The sequence below is a fragment of the Vidua chalybeata genome, chromosome 3, assembly GCF_026979565.1.
Source record: "Vidua chalybeata isolate OUT-0048 chromosome 3, bVidCha1 merged haplotype, whole genome shotgun sequence".
In the NCBI taxonomy this organism is placed as follows: Eukaryota; Metazoa; Chordata; class Aves; order Passeriformes; family Viduidae; genus Vidua; species Vidua chalybeata.
The window spans coordinates 72,436,249-72,461,684 of NC_071532.1; the positions used below are offsets into that span (position 1 = coordinate 72,436,249).

Genomic DNA, 25,436 nt, shown 5'->3' on the forward strand with positions numbered 1-25,436 from the left:
GTTTATGGATGCTCTAGTGCCAGATGCAGGTACAACCAAAGCTTTGGTCAGTTAGACCAGTCTGGGTATAGGTATCCTATTTTCATAATTGGTGTGTCTTAATGTATCTTAGTAATGTTGCAGTACACCAATTTCCATCTCTGTTTTCACTGACAGTCAGTGTTATCCATTCAGAATCCCTATATCCCTTGTGGATCACACTTCCCAGCTGTTTGATGAGACTGAGGTCATGCAAACTCATTCCCCATTCCCTTTCCACTGCTGCTCCCCACATCCAGTAATTATACTTTACACCACACAATAGGGTGCACATCTTTGGTACCCCACATGTTGTGTCCAGGATCTTTCTGGGCTACACCCAGGAGCAAGCTACTGCAGGTCTGCTGCTTTGATTTGTGATTTTTTAAGTTGTTTGCCAGAAATGCCAATAATGCCTCTTACCAAGTCATGAAAATGGCCAAAATTAATGAGCAGCAAGAGAAAACAAAGAGTGGAAGGAAAAAGTGGAGCAAATACAAATGTCATATTAGTAAAGCAAATAGTATGAATTACAGGCATTTTCTCATACTTCTGGGGTTCCATTGAAAAGGTGCCTGGATTAAATAAACTTCTTTGTCTATTTTCTCCTCTTTTTGGTTCCGTTCTTTGGTGTTCCCACAGTTAAGCAGAGCTTTTTATCACCATAAAACTTATGTTTAGATATAAAAATTAGAGGAACTTGTGCCCAACATTTCTCTCAGTAAGTTAGAAGAAAACAGTGTGGATAATAATGTACTTTATAATGAATAGTAATGTACTTTATCATGCATTCTTAAATTTCCATATGCATACTCCAGACCTGCTCAGTTCCCTACTGTGGACATGCCAAGGCTCATTTTAAAGAGAATGGCTTAAACCTGTTCTAGGCTGGATCCTTTATTCTGAGGATTTCTAATTATGCAAGTTCAACAAGAAGGGTGATAACCATGGATTCTCTAAACTCAAATATTGTTTCACAGCTTTTTCAAGTTGGTGACCTTTCCTTTAAAGTCAAAACTTTGTAAAAAATGTTAGTGTGCTGTTGCAGCTTCAGCTTTTATGTAAGGCAAAAGATTGGCAGGTACTTTGGACTGGCAAAGGAGTAGGGAGTCATTTTGATATTTCCCCCCCCCCCATGATAGTTTTAAGAAATGTTGAACATCTGGCATCTAGATCACTTTTTTTTGACCAACTCTGCTCTGAAATCTGACCTCAATGCATGACTTACTATTGAGAAAAGAACTCTAGACCTTTGCCATCTTAGCTTTTGACTTGAAACTAAGGCAAGCCATAACTAAGGAGAAACAGCTTCAGGGTAACTGGCAAACATGGAATATTAGGAACTAGTCTTGCAGCTGCTTTGTGGAGATGACTACATTTGTCTGCAGCTTCACTGGCTATGAGATGATGTACTTCTGCACAAAGGTGAAACTGAATCCTGGCCCAGGGAAAACCAGAGCAAACCAAGGCACAGCAATTCTTAAATTCTTGTCTACAGACACAAGTTTTGTTAAATGCTAAGCATCATTATAAAATGTTTTCTTAGTAAAGATAATATGCTCTCGCTCAAATTTGTACGTAGTCCAGCTTGAACTGTAGTGCACATTTAATAACTAGATCTTGGAGTAATTCTTTTAAATGCTCCTTTTTTCTGTCCTGGCCATGTATCTCTGTTTCAGATTTACCAAGAGGGCTGGTAGGACTTATTTGTAGGAAATCTGAACTATACATAAGCCCTGAAATAAGAATACTGCCTGTGGACTAGAACGGTGGTTTAGTCTTTAATTATTGCTTGTCTAATTAGAGCCATATCTCAGGTGCACATATACCAGAAGGTTAACATAACTAGGAATCCCTTTTCATTCATCCCTGTCAGTGTGGGTATCCCAGGTGCCTGATGTGGAAACACACAATTATACAGCAGTCCTACTCAGATGGGAGTTTTGCCCAGCCTTTTACGTACTAATGAGATAATGTGCATTATTAGTAGGACAAAATGTCCAAGTTCCTGAACTTTGATATGAATAGAAGTGGTGTTGGGCACAGGAAGCTCCTTGGTGTGCTTTTAACATGAATGTTACTGTACATCTGTAACTCACTAATTAGAATATCCCAATTAACATACCAAAGGCTTTTGGGGATGTTAAAGTTTTGGTTTTTTCTTTGCTAGGAAACATTTAAGCCATGCAATTTGAAGCTTAATCTATTATCAAAGTAATTAAAGCCAGCCTCATGTCAGCTACACAGGAAGGTATATCTTCAGCCATTTTCATAAACAGAAGGTGCCATAAGATGACATGGTTTTTTGAAGTGATACAGTAATGACAATGGTAATTAATGAAGAATATATTATCATTAAAACATCTTTAAAAATTTTAATGTAAATTTGTTTCATAATCATTCTACTGTTTCATAAATAGTATTGGTGTCCATTGTAATGATAGTCCCAAATAATTGTAAAAGAAGTTTTATTCTGATTATTTTGTCCTGAACATTCAGGTTTTGGTCAGTAATGTCAATATAACTGTTATTAGTGAGATCTCAAGAAAATTATGACTTAATAACTGGACCTTCATTTTATCAGGTTTTTGACTTTGTGTGACTGGATTACCTCAAGGAAATTTTATATTTAATACTTCTTTTATGCAAATAAATATGTGTGTTTCATTTCTAGATGGATCCAAGTCTAGAAAAGCACAGAGAACAATTGGTTATTGAAGTTGGCAGAAAATTGGATAAAGCCCGCATGATTCGCTTTGAAGAACGGACTGGCTTTTTTTCTTCAACAGATTTAGGCAGAACTGCTAGCCACTACTATATTAAATACAATACTATAGAGGTAAAAGATGATGTCCTGTTTCTGGAGGATTTTTTCCTTTTAATTTTAACATATGCCTAAAATAGTTGTATTTTATAATAGTATTGTATAATAGTTGATATTACAGAATATGTAGCTGATCTGTTCACTATATTTTCAAATCATATTTACTGAAATGGGGGAGAGGAAATAGGAAAAAGAAAGAAACTGAGTATCAAGCAATACTGAAAATTTAGTTTCAGTGTGAGGTTAGATTTAAATTCTGTAGTATTTTTGACTTCTTGTAGAAGAATTATAAGTAACATTTTGATATTCATGTTGTGTGCAACCATTGGTACATGATAGCACATTGTACTCTAGTGTCTGATAACAGATGACCTTTTCTGGGAGAAAGTTCTATCATGTTGACAACCTTGAACAACTTCTGGCACTGTAATCAGATTGTGTTGTAAACATGTACAAAATTTTGTAGTATTGGAAACTTGATTTGATGTACACATTCATCTTAAAACATTTTCTTTCTTAGCAAATAAGTGTTTTTCTTGAATAAAAGCTAAATGCTCAGCATTAATAATTTTTAACAGTATACTGTCACTGTGTATAATTAGTCTCACATATTTATTCTGTCAGATATGTCCTCGACTTTTTTTTTTAAGTGGCCCCATTGCATGTCTCCTGATTTTGGGGTGGCCAAGGCACTGGGAGGGACTGTTTTTCTGAAACTGCTGAAAAGTCATTATGGAATTTGTTCTTGTTTAAATTGCATCACCCCTGTCTTCCAATAACTTGCATTTTAGCCTTATATGCCTTTTAAGCTCTTGGCTAAGGTTTTTTCATTTCTTGTTATATATGTATTTTTATTTTCAGTGACAAATCAATTATTTTTATTTTTAATAGACTTTCAATGAATTGTTTGATGCTCATAAAACCGAAGGTGATATTCTTGCTATAGTATCAAAAGCTGAAGAGTTTGAACAGATAAAGGTAAAGTTAAAGAATATCTTGAAGCTAGACACTTCTGTAGTACTTACTCCATTGTCTACAAATATTGTCTACAGACACAAGTTTTGTTAAATGCTAAGCACCATTATAAAATGTTTTCTAAGTAAACATATGCTGTCACTCAAATTTGTATGTAGTTCAGCTTGAACTGTAGTGCACATTTAATAACTAGTTATGGATCTTGGAGTAATTCTTTTAAATACTTTTAAGAATTTTTCAGCTCCTCAATTATTAACAGGGGAAGCTAAGTGTCCATTTGAGTAGTGTGCATGGGGATGAGACAGTTTCTCTGTTTGAAGTTTAAGGCATTATTGGATGTCTCCATGAACAGTTTCCTTTATCAGGAATGAGACAGGACTCACTGAAGTGAACTCTGATATATTTTCTGCAGGGAACAATATTAGATTGGCAGAATGATAAATTCTCTAAAGTTCAAATCTGAAATCTGGAAAGTTGTCATAACAGATTTTACACAGACTAGAAGATACTGTTCTGTTGTACTCAGTTCAATTCCAACCTCCCTTTTGCCTCCCGTGTGAGTAGGACACAAGGCAATACATTCCAAGCTGGCATGGAGCTTGTTTGCCCATGCTTCCATCTCACAGAGGTATGAGCCAGACTCCACAGGGTTTGTTAGCTTGGGCTCATTGCCATTTTACCACAATTATACAACTTGCAGATCAGAGCTGGCTCTCATTCACCTGGCTCTGCGAGCTGGCAGTGTGAATCCCTCGCCATCTACATATTTACATATTTGCACACATTGTCTGGGTATTACCGTCTCTTTATCTAATGGAGAAATTCTATTTTGCTGTAATCTCTTCTATTACAGAAGATAATAAGCAGTGAGGTTTCACAGTCATACATAGAACGTTTTCCAAGCTAGAAGGGTTTTTTTTATGATACTGATAATGCTTGACTAGGTCTAAATTTAGCGTAATTTAATATTGAAAAGGAAAGCATATGGAAAATATCATGTGATATGTTTCTGTATTTGTAATAAAGTTAGTAGTGATGCTTTTTGACTAAAACTAGTTTTTCTAGTTTACTTTCTCAGATTTATATGGTATGGTATCAGTGTACCATCTTTTCCAGATTGTTGTGATTCATTTGCTGTGCAGCTCTGAATGTTAAAATTAATGACTGGTTTTCTCAGGAATAACTCAGGATTTGCCCCTTGTGTGACAGAAATTGTGACTTTTGATAAATTAATCACGTTTCCATAATGCCTTTAAAAATTCTGAATTTTGAGATATGTAACTCACCAGCAGCTGAAATACAGATCTGGATAAGACCTGTACTGTGCTGTGCAAGAGCAGAAGAAAATTATCAAAAATGCTGTTGTAAGCAGAGCATAAATATTTCCCTGAACGTGGAGTCATTTATGATGGTTCTGTACTTCATGTTTTTCTTTCCTGTGGGACTAGTCACTAGAAAGTTGGGGATTTTAACCCAATTGTCTTAGGGTCTTTTGTATGTCAGGTAGTTAGGTCCAAATGAAAATTACTTTCAGATGGTTCCCTGCAGGGACCAAACATTTACCCTCTTTAAATAAGTTTTACACTAACAGACTATCAGTAAGTCAAAGAATATGTAGATTTATGCTAGTTTTGCCATGTAAGGGTCATCAGTTAGAATGTGAAATGTTATGCATTATTCAAACCATAGATATTAATATTTCTTTACTCATATTAAGACTTAATCTTATTAACAGTGAAAATTTTAATATGATGAATCATAGTACTTCACAGTTTTGAGTTTAAAAATGTATTATACCACATGCAAACAGTGTAACTATAATGAGTACATTTAATGTTAATTCAAGATTGCCCTAATCCAGATGGACAGAAGTTTTATTCTGGTCAAATAAAAAATAAAATCTCATCAGATGAAGGATGGCAAGGTCAGAAGATTCAATTTTTATGGCATATCAAATTTTTGTATGTCAATGGAAACCTTAATAGATGGTGATGAATAACAAAATGTAATTGTGTCCCTATTAAAATACTTCCAATTATGGTCTATTGTGGAAAATGTGGGTTTACTGGTTTTTTTTTTTCTCCTTAAAACTAGAGACTCCATTTAAAAGTAATATAACTATGTTATAAGGAAAATTTGATTTCAGTGTAAAAATTTTTATCGAATTGCTTCAGCCTCTTCATAATGTATAATTGTGTTGTAGGTAAGAGAAGAAGAAATAGAAGAGCTAGATACCCTACTAAATGATTTCTGTGAACTTCCTGCTCCAGGAGGTGTGGAAAACAATTATGGAAAAATTAATATCCTCCTTCAAACATACATTAGCAGAGGGGAGATGGACAGCTTCTCCCTTATTTCGGATTCTGCATATGTTGCACAGGTAAAAATAGTATTTTCTACGTATTTCTTGCTGACTTCTGCTGTTTTAATTCTCACAAATATTTACAATTATACAAGTAGGCCCCAATCTGCATCTTTTTTATAAATTTTTGTGCAAGTTTCTTTGAAAATCAGAGCCTTGTGTTTGTGCATGCATGTGAGCTATAACACTTGAGTAGAAAAGTTTTGCAAAAGGCTACCTTGGGAGACTATGGCAGTTTTTATTAATTATAAATGTCCTTTTTTTGTTTGTAGTAACCATGTGATCTTATTCTATTTAGTTCCTCTTACTGTGTTTGCACAGAAATTATATTGTCTAAATTTCAGGGTTTTCTTCTAAATATGAAAAACTGTTGTAATCTATTTTTATGCTCTGTGTGTTTTTATACTTCATTCTGCAAAACATATTTTGTGTTTCATTTACATATCTTGGTTTACTCACGAAAGAGGTGCTGTTGTAATTCTGTTGCTAGATGTAATCTAGGAAAAAAAAGTGCAGATTTACATACCAGTCTATGTATTTGTTTGTTGGCTTCATTTGACTCCCAAAGGGTTGATTGTAACACAGCATGTTTAGTTGCCACGCAAAGGCAGGTACAGAGGAGGATGTGACACAGAGATCTATTTAGAAAACTGTGACCCCAAAAAATGGTACCTTTTAGCCCGTCTCACTCTTCTTTTTTATATTTAATAGTCAGCAGAGATGTTGTATGGAATTATTTTTGTCTCATCCTTACAAAACTGCTTTGGAAAGAGTTAATCTAAAAGTTGCATTTAGTTGGTGCTAAAGATGAGATTTAAATATTCAAAATTATACATAGTCTTTAGCAACATTTTCATAGTAGCATAACCTTTTTCAGAAATGTTTGTATTTTGTAGCACATATGAGTCTAAATGAGAAAATGCTGAATTGATTGTGCACATCATAAAAATTGTGGCACTTGCACAACAAAATCATTTTCAGTAGGATCCTTTTAATCTTTGCTTTCAAGGCAATTGCTTTTATTTGTCTGTCTCATTTACAGTATGTTTAGTGAGGCAAGATCATCTTCTTCTCAGATCTTCATAAACTGTACTGTGGAACCAGTGCTACAAAGTGTGATTTTTTTTGTTTTTACTTGGATAGTGAGTATTAAGAAAATTTTTCATCCTAAGTAAGAGGAATGTGCTTCTTTAGTAACATATGCTTCCTATCACAACCAAATAATTTTCTATTTTTTATTCCTGTTGGCATAGCTGAGCCAGTAGGGAATGATTATATTCTATTCAATGAATCAAGAACATAATTCCTAATCCAGACATAGTATTGGTAGGGGAAAAAAAAATTTTAAAAAGCATAGCTTCATAATACAGCTTGAAAAGTTTTTGAAAGGAATACCATAACTTAGGTTTTCAGGATAAGACTGACCTCATTCAAACTTATGTTAATAATTATTTTTCCAAGTCCAAAGCATATTTGTACAGTTTGGTTATACACTATTCTCAGAATACAGTAAAATGTTTTTAAACATTCACTACTGTTAAGCTTCTGTGCAAATGTTGTGAAATTCAGTGTGAAATAGAATGCTATTATAGAAGCATAAACTGCAAAAAAACAAAAGTTGAATTTCCATATAAAGTGAATTTGCAGGTGTCTGTTATATGGGTGGTACATTAAGTGAATTTGCTTCAGAAGTGATTGATACACAATAAATTTAGAACTCCATAATGTTAGCATAACTGTGATCAAAGTTCTATGGCAGACCTGACACTACAATTTTAATTGGTTGCACATGTTTCTTTTCATAATTTCAGAATGCAGCCATGAGGTAATTCTGCCACTAGACAGTGATGGAAAAAATAGTTTTAAAAAATGTTTGAAATCAGTTTGAAAAGAAAAATCTATTGTTACGGTTTGTCGAAGATGAGTCTGTGGGATCCTTTTCATTTTACAAAGAATATTGAGAGAATTACAACAGTTTTGGTTTTTTTCCTTTTCACTCTCCAGAATGCAGCTCGTATTGTTCGAGCTCTTTTTGAGATTGCCCTGAGGAAACGCTGGCCTGCCATGACATATCGGCTACTGAACCTCAGCAAAGTCATTGACAAGCGGCTGTGGGGCTGGGTGAGCCCTCTCCGGCAGTTCTCAGTCTTACCACCATCCGTTCTCTCCAAGCTGGAAGAGAAGAATCTCACCATAGACAAGATGAAGGACATGAGAAAAGATGAAATAGGTGAGAAACCAGCAAGGCTGATCTGCTTATACTATTAGAAAACAATGGGCAAGTAAGAACTAAATCTGAGCCACGCAGGAATATTCCCACTCTGGTCTGGAAGCCATGTAGCCACATACCACACATTAATATGGTTTGTCCAATAAAGAAGGTTTTTTTCCAGTCTCCACAGCTTGTAAAATGGCACAGCTCTTAGGATAAGGCCAGCCCATGTCCTGGCAGTTACAGAACACAGAGATGTCTACTGATAGGTATTTACATATATATGTGTATATATACATATTTATGTTGACCTGTGTGCTTCCTTTTCTGCCCACCTAACATAACACACTATAAAAGGCATCTGTTTACTTTTGCCAGTTGGCACAATATGGCCTTATTTCTTTAACTATTAACATGAAAAAGAATAAAACCAGTTTATTACATCCAGGTATGCTATCAGTAAATGGCCTTCTTCTGAAAGACTGCATTAATTTTCATTGAACGTGGAGAATTCATTGTCACTGGTGTCACTGCAACAAAACCTTAATGGAATTTTTTAAAGGATTTGACAGTCCAATAATGAGAAAATCCACAAGCCTACTGATAGACATAATGACAATTTCCAGTAAGTCTGTATAAACTGTTGTGCATAAACTGCCCACTAGCTGGTTGAAGTCGAAAAAAAAATCACTTGTAATGCATTTCTTTTTCCTTCGTGTATTTTTTTGGACTTCATTTGCACCTGCTATTACCAACCTGTTGATAAACAAGCTGCTGATTTTTTTTTTCTGGAAAATCTAATTTTAGAATAAAAATACCATTCATACTCACTGCTTAGAAGCTGTCACATCTAACTTAATATTTCTTTCATTTGCAGGCATACTACATTCCTAGATTGGAAAACTTTGTTATGTGCCTAATCTAGGCTGGAAAAAGTTAAATAAATATGTAAAAGTTTGCAGAATTAGAGGCTATATTTTCATTTAATAAGTTAAACCAAAAGACTATGACACAATTCTAGATGCTTACTTTAACTGTATTTTGATATAGTAATGTTAAATGTATTAAAACCATTGCATTTTATTTGAAATGCTAGCATTATAATTTTTTTTATTCAGAAGTGTTATAGCACTTTTTAATTCACCTCTGTTAATTTTTTGTGTATTTGTGATGCCTCTTAGAGCTTAGTGTTCTTTTCCATTAACTGTATTAGCAGGTTTTTTTATTTTGTTGTTACTGTTTGGTTTTGTGGAGCTATTTTTAGTTCAGGGTTTTTTTTTTTTGGTTTTTTGGTTTCGTTTGTGTTTGTTTTTTTTTTAATTATTCTTTCTCCCCATACCCTCACTTGAGAAGCAGGAAATTTTGTGTAAAAATACAAAAACCAGTTTCTTCCTTCAGTGTATTGGAACCAGTATTAACAAGATGGAAATGTATCTATATATACCTGCAATTTGTCTGGCTCTGGTTTATATTGACGTAGTCTGAAAGTAGATGAGACAGGGGATTTGACTGTAAAAATAGGTCACTGCTGAGCATACATGATGATATTTCATGTTCTTCAGCCTTATAAATATCCAAGAAAGTTGATCTGTGTATCTCTGTGAAGCAGTTGCTTGGCACACTTCCTCCTGTCTGGCCTCTCTTTGCGAGGCGTGTGAAGGAAGCCACCGTATTTTTATTTCAAATTCTAAGCTGTGCTGAAATGAGGAAAGACACAACTTCAGGTACTGCCTTGTTTTCTTACCCCACAGGGCTAGTTTCAGTCTTAGTGTTTCTTGCTTTTTAAATGTTATGGAGTCCTTGGAGATAGAGTAACAAAGACAGGAGCTACCTGGCTAACTCAGCCCATGGCTTAGGGGGTGGTGAAAGCATCAGATGGGTGGAGAGCACATTGTGTGCACAGATCCTGGATTCCAGGGTACCATGAATTGATCAACACCAATCTGTGAGCTATTGCAATGTAACCATGGAGTTTCCAGAAAGCCAGGAAATCACTGTATTAGCTGAGATAAGCAGTCCTTTTTTTTCAGAATGCAGATGACAAACATTTTAGAATAAGCAATTTTTTTTTTTTTAAGACATGCCTATTTTCTTAGTCAGCCTTTGTTCAGAGGGTTTTAATATTTCTTAAATGCCATTGATGGTTTCTCATAATATGACTACTAAAAAGAAAAAAGAGAGCACTTAGGGGAGAGAGTTTTATCATATTTTGTAGAAGTTGGGAGAGGAACCTTATTTTCCCCTAGCACATAACTGTAAAAGAACCTCAGTGCTGTCCTGTACAAACACAGTTCACCTCACACATTTAGATAAAGAAAGTGATTTTTACCATGAAAAGTATACTTGCCTACATAGGTTTTTTTGAGTCATGTCTTTGAATATTTTTCATCTGCCTTTATTTAACACGATTTCTGAAGTTTTACCTCTAATTGCAAAAGCTAGTTCCTGTGGAAGAATGCTGTAACACTGCATGCATCATCCAAGTGTACCAACATAAGTGGTTTGGTTTTTAATAACCCACTTGTTGGAGGTGCAATTGTTTTACCAACTCCAAATTAAACTGATTAAATATGTGTTAAAACTTTTGATTAGGGGTTTGATTCTTAAGCAAGGTCACCATTCATTACTTCAGAGTATAAACACCTGTGTGAGACAAATCTATCTGCCAATTTGTTAAATAAGAAAAACTGAAAAAAGAAAGTCAGTATCAATTTTAAAAATAGCAGTTTCAAGATGCTATGCTCATAAATGTCTTGTAATTGCAAGAAAAGGTTTGTATCATCTTCTCACCTTGCACATAATGCAAATAATATGACTTTTTTTAAAAAACTTTTAACGTTTTTTAAATGGGTAAGTATGCACAGAACCACATAACAATGCCAGAAAATATCAGTAGTGATTGGTAAGGTAGATTTTAACAGGGAGTATTTATGACCATCACAATTAAAATCTAAAGTATGCTCCATGTAATTACATTAACAATTTCAGTGAAAATGTAATAAATAAGCCATATTTTCCTAAATAAGCCAGAAGGTGGAATAATTTCAGTAAAAAAAGAAATTACTGCTGCCTACTTTGTTTTATATTCAAAAAGAAGAGCAAGGGAAGAGAGATTTGAGCTGTAAAATACAAGTAGGACATTTTCCTGAATAAATAGAAACACGTCATTGCCCTAGTTACCATGATTATAATAGAAAATAAAAAAAAAAAATGCAACATTTAATTTTTCCTTTGTCTCATTTACACACTGGTATATTCTCACAGATCAGAGCTGCTGTGAGATGTTTACTTATGTGCATTTTTAACCTATTAAGTACCTTTGTTCAGTTTTATGAAAAGCATTCTGTCTGCTTTGAACCACTACACAGACATTATAAAAGTTTGAATAAAGTAAAAAGTTGGTATTTGTGCTCTGAAAAAAAAAACTATACAGCTTGGTAAGAGCCTGGTCTAAAAGTAAGGGAAGGAGAGGGAATTAGCTTGACATAATATTTTCAGTGTGAATTCTTAATAGTTATTTTAACCCCTTAGTTATGGCCAACAAGGGGGTTAATACTGATTTTTCAAGGCTCTAAATTGTTAATTCAAGTTAAGTATTACAAAATATTCAGACATGCCGGGTCAAGAGAGTCAGACATTTACGTACCCAGGAGCAAAACAAGCAAGCAATAATACTTCTCTCTAAAAGCCTATTTGAAAGTCAGAGTTGTATGCTTTTTCCTGGAAATGCAAATTCATTACATCTAATGTTTTCTTGGCAGGTCATATGCTGCATCATGTGAAAATTGGGTTAAAGGTAAAACAGTGTGTCCATCAAATACCCTCCATCATAATGGAAGCAACGATCCAGCCAATCACCCGCACTGTGCTCCGAGTTCGGCTGAACATCGCTCCCGACTTCACGTGGAATGACCAGGTAAAAACAGAGGGAGGAGGAGGCCAGAGGAGAAGCAATAGTTTAGCTTCAGTAAAGGAGATGATCACTGGAAGTCCGTGGCTGTTTGGATTTTTTAAAAAAAGCACATTTATTTTAGCTAAAAAGCAAACTTGATAATAGGAATGGGATGATTTTTATGACTTTTGTCATAAAAAAAGCAGGCAAAGATCATCTTTTCATTTCTGTTAAGAAAGAAAATCTTAAAATCTTCTGTAAGATTGGGCTGTTTATAATATGTTGAGGAAAATGCTTAATACTGAATATTTACAGTAGTCACACACAGATTAGAGTTATGTGCCCAGAAAGGAGAAGCAAGAGCAAGGGAAACATGAATGGCTCTCTGAACTATGAATGAATGTCAAACACAGAAAACCTTTGAAATGCAGTTCATGTATGCCAGGTTCTCCTGTTCCTCCTGGCTTCACAGATATACATTCACAATATCAATGCCTTTTTCTGCTGGGACGTGGCTGAACAAAAAAAAAACCTGATATATGTTTGGAATTATGTTCATCTGTATTTTATAGTGTAAATTTATATGAAAGGAGTTGTACCAGTTTCACATTTAGCTATACACATGTCCTTTGATTCAGAATCTGTTCATTAGAAATACATTTAAGATAAATCTAAAGAAACATAAATGTCCACATGGGGGCATTGTATTGTTGCTGTTACTTCTGAAACTTTCTACAGGAAAAAAAGATACTTCCACTGGCAAACATAATTTTCTTCTTTTAGACTTATGACATTTATGCTCAAGATAAATTGTTCTGAAATGTGGATATTAAATATCTGTTCTTTTATTAAAAATTAATTTTAAAATCCCTTAGATTACAATTTTTACCTTAATCATAATTAATTGAGAGTTTTATTCCACAAATATTTAAATTACTTTAGAATTTATTTTCCCTCATGAAAGGTTTTTTAATTTCTTGTGGAAGTTTCATTGAGTTACCTTATAAATGGGATATTAGCAATCAAAATACAGAGTTTGAGCAATCCAAATATAGAAAGTTTGATTTTGCTTGCCACCTAGATTTATTGAAGAAATATTTGAAAGGATTCCTAACATGAATTATAACATGAATTTTTTTTTTGCCTTTTGTATGTGCAATACTTCAGAAGGAAAATAAAGCATTACTTTTTAGGACTGAAAGAAGTTTTTATTGTTCAGTTCATCTTCTTTACCTGTAACCTGCTAAAGACAAAAAAAATACTGTTCTTCATATTAAGCTTTATCTTAATACAAAGTAATTTCTCAATCCATTGTTAGGTTTTTCTAAAAAACCTAGGTTCTATATCTTTACAGGTTGAAAAGGGGTCCACACAAAATTATACTGTTGTTTTGCTCCTGAACTTCTGAATTTAGAGCAAAAGTTTGTTTATAGTCCTTAGTCTATTTTCTGCCATGATACCTTTACACAGTTTTTCTGATGATTGCTTTGGAAACTTTATGATTTTTTTATCAATTAAGTTTATGGAGATGTTTTTATGTGAATTTGTTTATTGGTAATCATAAAAACTTGGAAAAGTTTTTTTTGCTTTTTTTTATTTCTGTAATGTGGTGTTGATTTTCCTGTTTCTTCAGTAAATGAAGCTTCTATCATAGTAAATAACTAAAGCTGTTAAATTTTAATAGTCTCTGAAAATGAATAGCTGTCTCAAATTCAAGCATAGAAACTCTGAAACTGCTCCTCTATCATCACATTATTTTAAAAAGCTTCTCAGAAGATGGCTAGAGAAACTCACCAGTATACCTGTATTTGGTACAAAAGTGAGTTGCTAAAAAATCCCATCTAAAGAATTGCAGTAATCAAGTAAAACCTGTTATGAAAACTTTACATACCCTACTTAGCTGAAATACCCTGCTTGGCTAACATTTCATGGGTTTAAGATTGTTCCTTTACCTGAATAATTAATTCTATAATGATCTCATCACAAACCTTGCCCTTGACGTTATGAGAGAAAGAGATGTTTTTGTGAGATATGACATCAACTTGATCAGTTTTCAGGACAGGGAGCCCTTAAGTTAAGTAAAAGCATGTGAGCCAAATCCCAGATTTTTATTCTATTGTTAGAAGCAAAGGACTATAAACATACCCAGACAGAGCAATTAAGCCTTAATGCATCCAGGAGGAGTCCAGCGGAAATGCAGAATAATGCAAGTAGTATTAATTAGCTGAGTCATATATCAGACATGTAGTTTTAGGGTGATGGTTGCCCAAAATGCAGGTATGTGCCAGTTCTTAAGAGCTCCCCAGAGTCCTTGGGACTCGTTACTGGAGAAGATGTTGCGTTTCCTGTTCCTAGATTGTCCTGCTTACCCCATGCGGTTTTTTCATGGGACTTTCCAAAATTAGGTTGCTGTTACAGTTAATAATAAAATGTCTGAGCTTTGAACTTAATTGCCTTCCTCAGTTCTTCTTATCTCTCTTAAATGCTCCTAAACCCAGATGAAATAATAGTCTCACTGATTTCAGTTTCCCTGCTTCAGTTCCAAGTGAAGCTGCAAGTGAAATTCAAATGTAATAAAAATCAATGACTGTCCATCTATTTTGTCTATTGTGCAACTGTAATTGCACACAGAAAAGAAAGAAAAGCACCTTAGTTTTATTCTTTGTGGATAGTTTTGTCTTCAGAAACAAGTACAGACTATTTTCTGATACACAGTAATGAATTATGCTGAAAATAATGTGTACCGTGTGAATCAATACCATATTCCTAGAACATTAAAATTGCCATTAGAAGCAACTATGCACTTTGACTTTTTTTCTATTAACTTTAGGAAAAAATTCAACTTTTTTTTCATCTCCTGGTTTTGCAACTTATCACAGTCCTCATCAGAAACACCAGAAATCTGTATTCATTTAGTAGTATATCTTCCATAGTCTTTTGCCATACATTTTACTTATTTTCTGAGATATTTAAGTAAAATTCTTGTACATTGGCAAAGGTTATTTATTCTGACAAAGAAACAAAAAAAAAATCATTTTTTTTAGCATCATACCTAGCTATGATTTCTGGCATTGCTGGCATTGCAAAGTAAGGTACACAGCAAAGCAAACAAAAGTCTAGGTTTAAAAAGCCATGTTGCCAGATGGCAGGGAAATCATCAAGTGACGGCTCTATTTATGTTCTTCTCACTTCACCTGTAACAATGGCTACATCTACAGCCTTCTGAATGCACTTGTTGTATCTTTCTAGAGGAGAGGGGGTGAGAGAGAGGAGAGCAATATCACAATTCGGTGTCCAATTTTTTCCTGAGAGAATGTTTGTGACTGAAAAATGAGCAGACAGCTGCAAATGACAATCTTCTATACAGAACCTAAAGGCAAAAGTACAGGGAGGAATAAAGAGAACATGTTCTTTCCTAGGAGCCTAGAGGGAACCCTTGGGATTAAGTGAATTTATAAACAGCTGAGGCACTGCCTTCAGTTGCATTTGTATCATGTCCATTTATATTATATGTACCTTAAGCAAACTCTAATTGAAGCATAATCTTTAGGCAGACTCATCTGCTTAAAAGTGTTATTTTTCTGTTACCTCCGATTTCTGTACTTCTGTATTCCTTTATGAGCTTATGTCATTCAGAAATACATCCACTATTTCTAGCCAACCTAGAGAATCTTATTAGCATTAAAACAAAGCTATCTTTTCTACTCATAAAGGTACATGGCAGTGTTGGAGAGCCCTGGTGGATTTGGGTAGAAGACCCTACTAATGATCACATTTATCATTCAGAGTACTTCATCATTCAAAAGAAACAGGTAATGGACTTCATTCAGAATCTCACAGCAAGACAAAAACAAAGTTAGTGAGATGTGGATTTATCAGGTCAAACAGCATTTTGGCCTAAGCAGATTTTCAAATCAGCAGTACAGCTTTCAAATTCAGATGTACCTGATCAGCTTGGACTTCCACAACAATGTTTTCTAAGCTCAAATGTCCCTTTTTCTCTTCCTCCTTTGCTGGGACAGTATTTTTCAGGTGATACAGAAAGACTCTAATGTTTTTTTCTGTTAAAGAGCACGATGAAGAGCCAGCCTTATTTTTATCTTTGGAAGACTATGGAAAAAAAATTTCATTCCAGGCAGTAAAATATTTTATAAAGATGTAAATATTTGCACACATACTTTATTTTTTTATTTGTTAGCAATGCTTATGGAAGAGAGGCAAACTATGGTTTTTCAAGTTACTGATTTTTCTGTGCAGTAATTATTCTCTACGTGTTTGCACTAGGTCATTACTAAAGAACCTCAGCTGCTGGTGTTCACAATCCCAATTTTTGAACCTCTTCCCTCTCAATATTACATTCGAGCTGTGTCCGATAGATGGTTAGGAGCAGAGGCTGTATGTATCATAAATTTTCAACATTTGATTCTTCCAGAGAGACATCCACCCCACACAGGTAACATCAAATTTGATCATTTTGCTTTAATTGATATTGCTCATATTGAGTTTTTTTTTATGGTAGTGCAATAAGACTCTTACTTCTGCTTCACTGGAGAAAAAATTAAGGAATTTCACTTTGTGATATTTCTTCTTCAGCTTTCTAAGCTTTTCAATTCTTGAACAAAATGCAGGAATTTTGTTTTCATCTCAATATAATACCAGCCTTTAGTTACTCTCTATAAACCATAAGAAAACTGAACCTGTCATATAAAACTAAGCAAATCTCTGTGTTACGCTATGTCTGAGCTTAGTGCTTGCAAGCATTACCTTTCTTCTGGACTGGCTAAAAATAATCTTAGACTGTCTGATAAATGGCATTCAGCAAAGAACAAACAATAAACATTTTGAAAATATGAAACATTTTCCTATTTTTGCTGAGATATGTTTATCATAGCAAGTACTGTTACAGCACTGAACATCACATTTTGTCTCATCAAGTTGTGGCCCTCCCCTCCCCCTCATTTTTTAACACTTGGCACAGAAGCATATGTTTGTGTTTTGCTTCTTTTTTTCTGGATACATAAATTGCTTTATACATTCATTGGGCCTGATGTCATTGCAAAACCTTTCCTCTGTAATTGCATTTGGCTCATCTAGCAGTCTGCTGAGTGCCTTCAGAAATGCAAAGTTCTCATACGGTGTTGTCCTTTGGCGTGCATAAATTCACATGTGTTTGTGAAGTGTTTAGCTATTGTTATACTGTACCTACGCTGTCTGGAAAAGCATGTGTAACCTTTTTATCTAATTGACTGATCACTGACTACTATTCAGAAGAAACAGAAAGATATTTACACATCACCAGTTATGGAGACTCCAGGATTTATGGTAATTGATTTCAATTCCCATCTGGTTCCCACTCAACAACGAAGTACATAGAGGCTCTGCTAGGCAAAAAACCCTTCTTTCTCCTCAACATAGCCCAAGAAAGTGGGAATGATAAAACAGCCATAAGGTATCAGTGAAAAGCATGTGAAGAATATTAGGCATCATTGCATCAGTAGATTTTATGACTCCCATATCATACCTTAATGTGAAGCACTCTGAAAAGACAAGGAGACCTCCAGCCACAAAAAAAAAAAAAAAAAAAAAAAAAAAAACAACAACAAAAAAAAAAAAAAACCCAAACTTCAAAGCAAGCATCTGCATAGCAGAATCACTGCAGTCTCCTTAATTTGGTAGGATTCCAAATCCAATCTGGTTATATATATCATCTTCCAAATTCCACAATCTCTAATTCTTTGGATAGCAGATGCCCTCAAGATATATTGAGAATCATATTTTGAAAAGCTGTTTGTTTATTTATTAAGATTATGTCTTTAATTATGCATTTAAAGGATTAGATGCAAAATTTAGCTGTACTCATCTGATTTGTATTACTCCATCAAGTTGGAGACTCCAAAGAATCCTTCCTTCTTAAATAGATTTTTTCCCTTGAACTTGAAATACTCCACATTCTGTTATCATAAGAAGCTGGACATACATATGACCTAATACAGTGAGTTTAGAACTTACTACAAGTGGATAAAAGGAAAGCAGGTATAAGAAAAAGATTAATATGCAAATAGTTGGTTCACAGCTATCAGAGTACTTTAAAAATTACTTGCAGAAATATTTCAGAGCTATAAAACAACTTTTCATTTTTCTTCATCAAACCAAATGTGTACTCTCTGTCATATGAGATACTGAGTAAAACATTTTTAATGTAAACTGTTTTTCACTAAATTACTGGTTAAATGACTGTTTTTTCACTTAATTACTGGATAACAAGCTTTGTCATGTCATGGCAACTCTTGTCATGCACTTACAATTATTCTGTGGTTTTAGAGCTTCTGGATCTTCAGCCTTTGCCTATCACAGCCTTGGGACGTCCTGAGTATGAAGTCCTGTACAAATTCACACACTTCAACCCTATTCAGACCCAGATATTCCATACCCTCTATCACACAGACTGCAATGTTCTTCTTGGAGCTCCTACAGGTTCTGGAAAAACGGTTGCAGCTGAATTAGCCATCTTTAGAGTTTTTAACAAGTATCCCACATCAAAGGTTAGTAAAATACGTTTACTAGAATCATTTTGTTATGAGCATTTATTCAATAATAAAAAAGTCTAGAAGACGACCATGGGGAATTTTACTTTCTCCAATTTATATGTGTGTGAATACAAAATGGTAGTGCATTATGTACATGATGCTTTTATTTTAACTATTTCTTTTAATCAGTTGACAGCTAGAGTTAAATCTACAAAAATGACATGCAGGCATGCTGCATTTCCTTTTCTTCCATACTTAACAGCATTTCCTGCTTTAATCTCCTTCTACTAGCATTGGTACTGTTTTATTACTATTAGCTCCCTTCCATGTGAATACAACTAGCCCAGTCTTTCTATTATTTAAACAAATAAGTTGCAATTACTACAAGCCAATTTTCTGTTCCACCTTCCCCCTCTGTTTTAAATTGCCTAAAAGCTGAACAACTCATCTTTTGGAGTTTTGTTTTCAAGGTGAAGATATATCTGCTTCTCAACTTAGCCATGTTGTCTTAATTAACCACATTTAACTCTAAAGTCTTTCGAAAAACTTTGTATCTGACTGGGAGATTTAAAAAAAGTATAACCTTTCTATTAACAGAAATTCTGTACATAAATTACTTAGTCATCTTTGAATTTAAATATCTCCATGTAATTTCATAGCCCAAGTGAGGTAAACAAGTCACTCATACACTTTCAACTTATCTGTGAGACATAAAAAATAACCAGCTCTCAAAGGAATGTATATTTTAGGTTTTAATAAAGCTGGAAGCCTGGCTATGTATTTCAAAGAATGCATGTGAACTCTTCATGTAGCAGTTTCTTCATGTTCAAGAGCTGTAGAATTTTTAACCATAAATCTATATGTTTTGTACATGTAAGCATATTCCCCTCTGCACTGCAGGCTTCTTTGAGAAAAATATTGTGACATTTTGCTTAAGATAATCAGCTTTTTTATTTAATTGGTAATGTTTTAATAATTTAATGACATATCTAGAAATTGGGTAAGATATTGCTTGCTAGAAATTCAGATTATTTCTGTTCCAGAATGTTAAAGTGCAGATTTTATAGTCATGGCAAAAAAACCCATTGTTTACATAATTGGGTGTTGATTTTAAAAGGTGTGGTAAATACTTCAATTTCAAGAAATTATTCATTATCTTAATTTATTCTTAATTATTCTTAAATGCTCAGGAAAAAATACCATTATTTTCAGGCATTATGTCTATTTTAAATATAATCCTGTTGTAGGTCATTTCAGGAACTCAGAACTTATTTAATTTATGGATTATGAGTATGTTCAAATCTCACAAATGCCATGTGTTGTAGGTACATTTTAAAAAAGTTGTCTTATTTTACTTCTAGCTTTGTACCTTTTCTTTTGCAGGCAGTGTATATTGCACCCTTAAAAGCACTCGTCCGTGAGAGGATTGAGGACTGGAAAGTTAGGATTGAAGAAAAGCTTGGTAAAAAGTATGTTTATATGTTTATGCTTACCTAATCAGAGAAATGAGAAACAAAAGAGCAGCTCATCAAGTATGAGTAAAATCTCAAAATGCTTATGAGTAGTTCAAAAGGGGTTCTTCAAATTTCTAGTACTTGAATAGTTCTATCAATAGTCACTGATAGATCAAAACTGAGATCAAAAGTGATAGATCAAAAGTGATAGATCAAAATCAAAACTAAGAAAGGGATACACTTTGATGCCCAGCTATTTTCATTCTCCTTCCCTGTCAGTATAAAAAATACAAAGCTCAGATTTCACTCCACAATATCCTTGGAAATTGAAAATGTGAGTCAAACTAAGCTGTCCTTAGAAACCTCAGCTATAAGGAACATACAGGACTTGCATGAACTGTATAATAGTAGTCACACTGTGTCCTTCATATATAAATTAATATAATTTTATTCCTTGCTAACAATGTCTTGCTGATCTTCCCAGATGTTGGAGTTCAGCCATTACTTTGTGATCTATAAGGTATATCAGTCATATTGATGCTTTCCAAAATTATAGTGTCCTGAATTAAAATTTTTATGCATAGGATGCATTACTTAGGGCATTCACCTTCTCCAAATATAGTATATTTCCTAAGTTAAGCTCAATGCACATCACAAGAGAAAGAGATGCTGCTCTGTATCCATGAAATTATCAGTAATATTCCTGTTGTTATCACAGAAATGAGATGAAATATTTTATGGTACTATTTCTTTTTTTGAAATTTACAATTACTTGTGACTCTAATCTTTAACAGAATATACACATTACTTTGAGGAATTTTTGTTTGACGTTCAGCTGGATTTAGAATGTGTCATTGGAATGTCTAAAACCCATTATAATGGATCCATCTAAAATGATGAGTCATTGCAAATGCTGCAAACAATTGGAAAAAATCTGCTAATCTTCTTCAAAAAGTAATCTGAGGCTAATCTCTGCACCAGTCCTAATGGACCTTCACCAACAAATGCAATACACGCTGCAGTTTATAGCCTCATTATTCAAACCAGAGGTCTATGCAGAACAGCAGGCAGCAACTTGGTAGCCTCCATGAAAGCTTTCATCCTGTCTGTGACAGGATGTTATGGTTCACATTACATCATACTAGTATTATGTTATCTTCATTTTGAAGAACTAACTGTTGGTTGGGACTCATATTCTTCCTCTTCTTTTTATATGGTTTTGCTAAGGAATGGTGTTTGATATTTGTATGGTATTTACTAGGAAAACAAAGAGACTGGTTTATTTACTTAAAACAATTTTGGAATTTCGGTTAAATGTATTTGACAAGGTGGAACATTACTTTTCTTAATTTTGTTTCTTTCCTCTTTTAAGAATTTAAGTGAAATATTTTAACATCAAGATGTTTTAAAGGTTTGTAAAGCCAAGCCACTGTCCTTCTTGATTACAGGGTTGTAGAATTGACAGGAGATGTAACTCCTGATATGAGAGCTATTGCCCAAGCTGACCTGATTGTTACTACCCCAGAGAAGTGGGATGGCGTCAGCAGAAGCTGGCAGAACAGAAGCTATGTTCAGAAAGTTGCCATTCTCATCATTGATGAGATCCATCTTCTAGGTGAGCATGTTTCACTGCTTTTGATCAGAATCATTGCTGAAATTGAAGAAGTGTGCTGGTACTTATGATGTGAATATACTTCTTGACATCTGAACCTTTCCTTTTCCTCTGTTTTTCCATTTACTTTTCATTTACTAGGGGATGAGAGAGGCCCAGTATTGGAGGTCATTGTGTCTCGAACAAACTTTATCTCATCTCACACTGAGAAGCCAGTAAGAGTGGTTGGTTTATCCACTGCTTTAGCAAATGCCAGAGACCTTGCTGACTGGCTAAACATTAATCAGGTATGAAAAAGGTTTTCGAAAATGGATATGCATTTGTCATGCAGAAAAACAAAATAACAATTGGTGAGATAATTGAAGGCTAAACTTGAAAAAAAATCTTCTCTTGTAGATGGGTCTGTTCAACTTCCGACCATCGGTGCGCCCAGTTCCTCTGGAGGTGCACATCCAGGGCTTCCCTGGCCAGCATTACTGTCCTCGCATGGCCAGCATGAACAAACCTGCTTTTCAGGGTAAGCAACAAGCTCCTAGACCTTTTCCTTCTTTCTCTAAAAGGAAAAGGGACTTTACACAGTTCATTTGTAGCACATTTGCGACATGTGTTACTGTATGTACTCTTGGCGTGTTTTGGGAGAATCTGCTCTGCTAATGGCCCAAAGCTATTTGTCTGAAACATAAAGTGTGCTGCAAATGCAATATGTAACAGAGGAATGTAATGTATTTAGAACAGAAGAATAAAATTAGTGTTAGTGAAGGGGAAATAAAATGTGTTTTCTCTTAGTGTTTGACACCAGAAATATTCATGTAAAAATATTGGAAATTTAGAAAGCAATAAACCCATTCGTATTATTAATCTGCTGAGGTATTTTCATATGGACCACTGCATGTTAGCATTAAAAAAATTGTGAACAGAAGTTGCAAGTCAGGCTAACCTCCTATAATTCTAGTTTCAAAGGAATAACCATAAAATTCAAAATTTGTAGTGCATCCAGATATGCTTCTGTTTCCAATTTTTTATTCTTAACCAAGCTGGCAAGCAGTATAGATTTAAGAAAAGCTCTCTTGTATTTTATTTGAACATGTTTTGTTTTGGTTACATAAGGAATATTTATTATATCAATTAAAAATAACCTCCAATATAAATTTTGTGGTGTGAACTGCTGTTGACTGTGAGGTGACATTTGTGAGGGGACTTTTTAGCTGCTTTAATTAGCCTTATGACAGAAGCAAAGTATTGATTGTGGACTAGAGACCAATCTTGACAGCTCAGATTATTTACACCTCCACAAGAGCATTGTACAAAAACACTAATGAACAATAAATCTGTCTTGGGCTGTTCTGCCACACCTGTTCCTGAAGCAACAAAAATCCATTAGATGTTAGGCTTTTAAAATATTTAGATATATTGGCATATATAGTTGTAAGATATAAATACACATGACTTATCCTATTTCAATAATTTCACAACTGCATTGCATGTGTATATGCAGGAGCACATGCTGGGCAGTGTTCATGAACTGAGGAATAATATGTGCTGGTGGGCAGTATGAAATAGTCTTCAGAAATTAACAACGCATAAATTTAATTGCTTGAATGAGAATTACATGAGAAGACACACAAACTGATTTATAAGTGGTGTAGAGAGAGTATTTGAAATTCCAGGTACACCTGTTTATACTTCTAGTGCTTGTTGATGTTAGAAAATATGTATAAATATCATTTATCGTGTGCTCTGTTCCCAACTTGTTTGACATGATACAGTCAAGGTTATTTTAGCATTTTCATGGCAATACTTACTCCTGAGACTATAAAAATTTCACTGCAACCTGAAACTTTTCAAAGATGGGCTGAGCAATTTAAAAAAGTCCTAAAACCTAATTGGTTTAAAGATATCATAATTGGTTTAAATATATCAGACTAGTTAGTTGGCACAGAAACAAAGATCTCTCGTACTATGATGCCCACTTTCACAGTACCTTTTCTGATATTGGTAGATTGAAATGATCCTCTGTAGGCTGACATGAGTTTATGCAGTTTGAGGTCTGGGTCAGGTAGAAAGCAAATTTTAGATCTTCATGACACTGAGTCTGAGACAACATACCCCAACAGTGTAGAAAAAAACATTAACATATGTAATAGGCTGAGATAGAGAAATTCACAAGCTTGAAGTCTAGAAAGCTGTTCAGGTTTTGTGGTGTTTTGTTGGTTATTTTTTTCATAACTGGTTCTCTGAATTAGCCTACAGTGTTCACTGAAGTAGCTGAAGGGAAATTGAGACTCAGCTAAGTGTAGTTTTATGGCCTTTGGTTCAGAGGTGGTGTATTCTCACCTCAGTTGTATCCATCCAGCAGGATAGAGGCTCAGTAGACATACCTCAATGTCATCTGCAGGGGAAGTCTATCAGCTGTCATGGGATTGAAAAGAGAAACTCTCATTTTTGTCATTAAAGGGTCTAATTCTCAAATTCTGTTATGCTCAACAGCAATTCGGAGTCATTCTCCAGCCAAGCCTGTTCTTATTTTCGTGTCATCCAGACGTCAGACAAGGCTTACTGCCTTAGATCTCATAGCTTTCCTGGCCACAGAGGATGATCCCAAACAATGGCTGAAGATGGATGAAAGAGAGGTAGAATCATTTTACCTTCCTCATTTGTGCTTTGCTTCTATCTTATTGATGTTTGTTTGAAAATAAATTCATATTAAACAAAAGAGTCGTTTGAGGGTAGATCTTGAAAGAGTTGTGCATATGCTAAATTTCCCTACGTATTAAAAGTAGTGACAGCATTAAGGCCAGAGAAGAGTCTGTGCAAGAGCTGAACTTCAGAGCACAAACTCTTTTATCTTTGTTTTTTCCTGCGTATCTTATTAATGCTAGTTCCATGGTCCCAGACAACATATATCACATGGTGCAAGTCTTTGATACCAAGATAAGACAAAGACTAAAAGAAAGAGGGCTAGTGCTCTCTAAAGTTTACAGCTGGACATCTGTGACTTATACATGTTAAGCTGAAATCTAAACCAAATCTCTTTCAGTGTTCTCAGAGAAAAATCATCCTTCTCGTAAGATGCATTATGTATATGTATTTGCATATATATCTGTGTGAATATATGTACCTATGTACATACATGCATCCATCTATATTCCTAGATAGACTGATATACTGCAGAACCAATCATTTAGCAATGGTTGAGTTTTGCATATCAATGAAATAAATCAATGGTATAAAAAAAGTAAAGAAAGCTTCTGCCTATATCTTTGTTTTAAAAATACAAAGATTGCAAAGTCAAACACTTAGATGCTAAGCTAAACACTTAGATGTTAAACAATGCTAGTGGAAAGGCTTATTTTTTATTCTTTTTCAAGCAATATAATCTTTAATTATATTTTCTTCTTTTTTTTTAATCTTCTTTGTTTACTACAAAACGTGAATGACAGCTAAATAATAAACAACCTTTCAATATTCTCTTTTATCTGTATTCTTCAAACTGTATACCAGATTATATTTAATTCACTCAGTTCAGCACCTGCTCTGAATGCAGTATTATTTATCTTACT

The 25,436-nt window shown here is 34.4% G+C and overlaps 1 protein-coding gene across 2 annotated transcripts in view; it reads left to right on the forward strand.

Annotated features, from left to right (window-relative positions):
- ASCC3 (activating signal cointegrator 1 complex subunit 3) overlaps positions 1–25,436 on the forward strand; it is a 251,081-nt gene that overhangs the window by 160,379 nt on the left and 65,266 nt on the right. For both annotated transcript variants that reach the window (XM_053937188.1, XM_053937189.1), the window contains 13 exons: positions 2,693–2,857; positions 3,734–3,820; positions 6,021–6,197; positions 8,184–8,409; positions 12,153–12,307; positions 15,997–16,095; positions 16,568–16,736; positions 18,605–18,825; positions 20,194–20,279; positions 21,713–21,879; positions 22,018–22,163; positions 22,273–22,393; positions 24,364–24,506. In XM_053937188.1, coding sequence (XP_053793163.1) covers positions 2,693–2,857; positions 3,734–3,820; positions 6,021–6,197; positions 8,184–8,409; positions 12,153–12,307; positions 15,997–16,095; positions 16,568–16,736; positions 18,605–18,825; positions 20,194–20,279; positions 21,713–21,879; positions 22,018–22,163; positions 22,273–22,393; positions 24,364–24,506 — 1,962 coding nt within the window. The remainder of the gene's footprint in view (positions 1–2,692; positions 2,858–3,733; positions 3,821–6,020; positions 6,198–8,183; positions 8,410–12,152; positions 12,308–15,996; positions 16,096–16,567; positions 16,737–18,604; positions 18,826–20,193; positions 20,280–21,712; positions 21,880–22,017; positions 22,164–22,272; positions 22,394–24,363; positions 24,507–25,436) is intronic.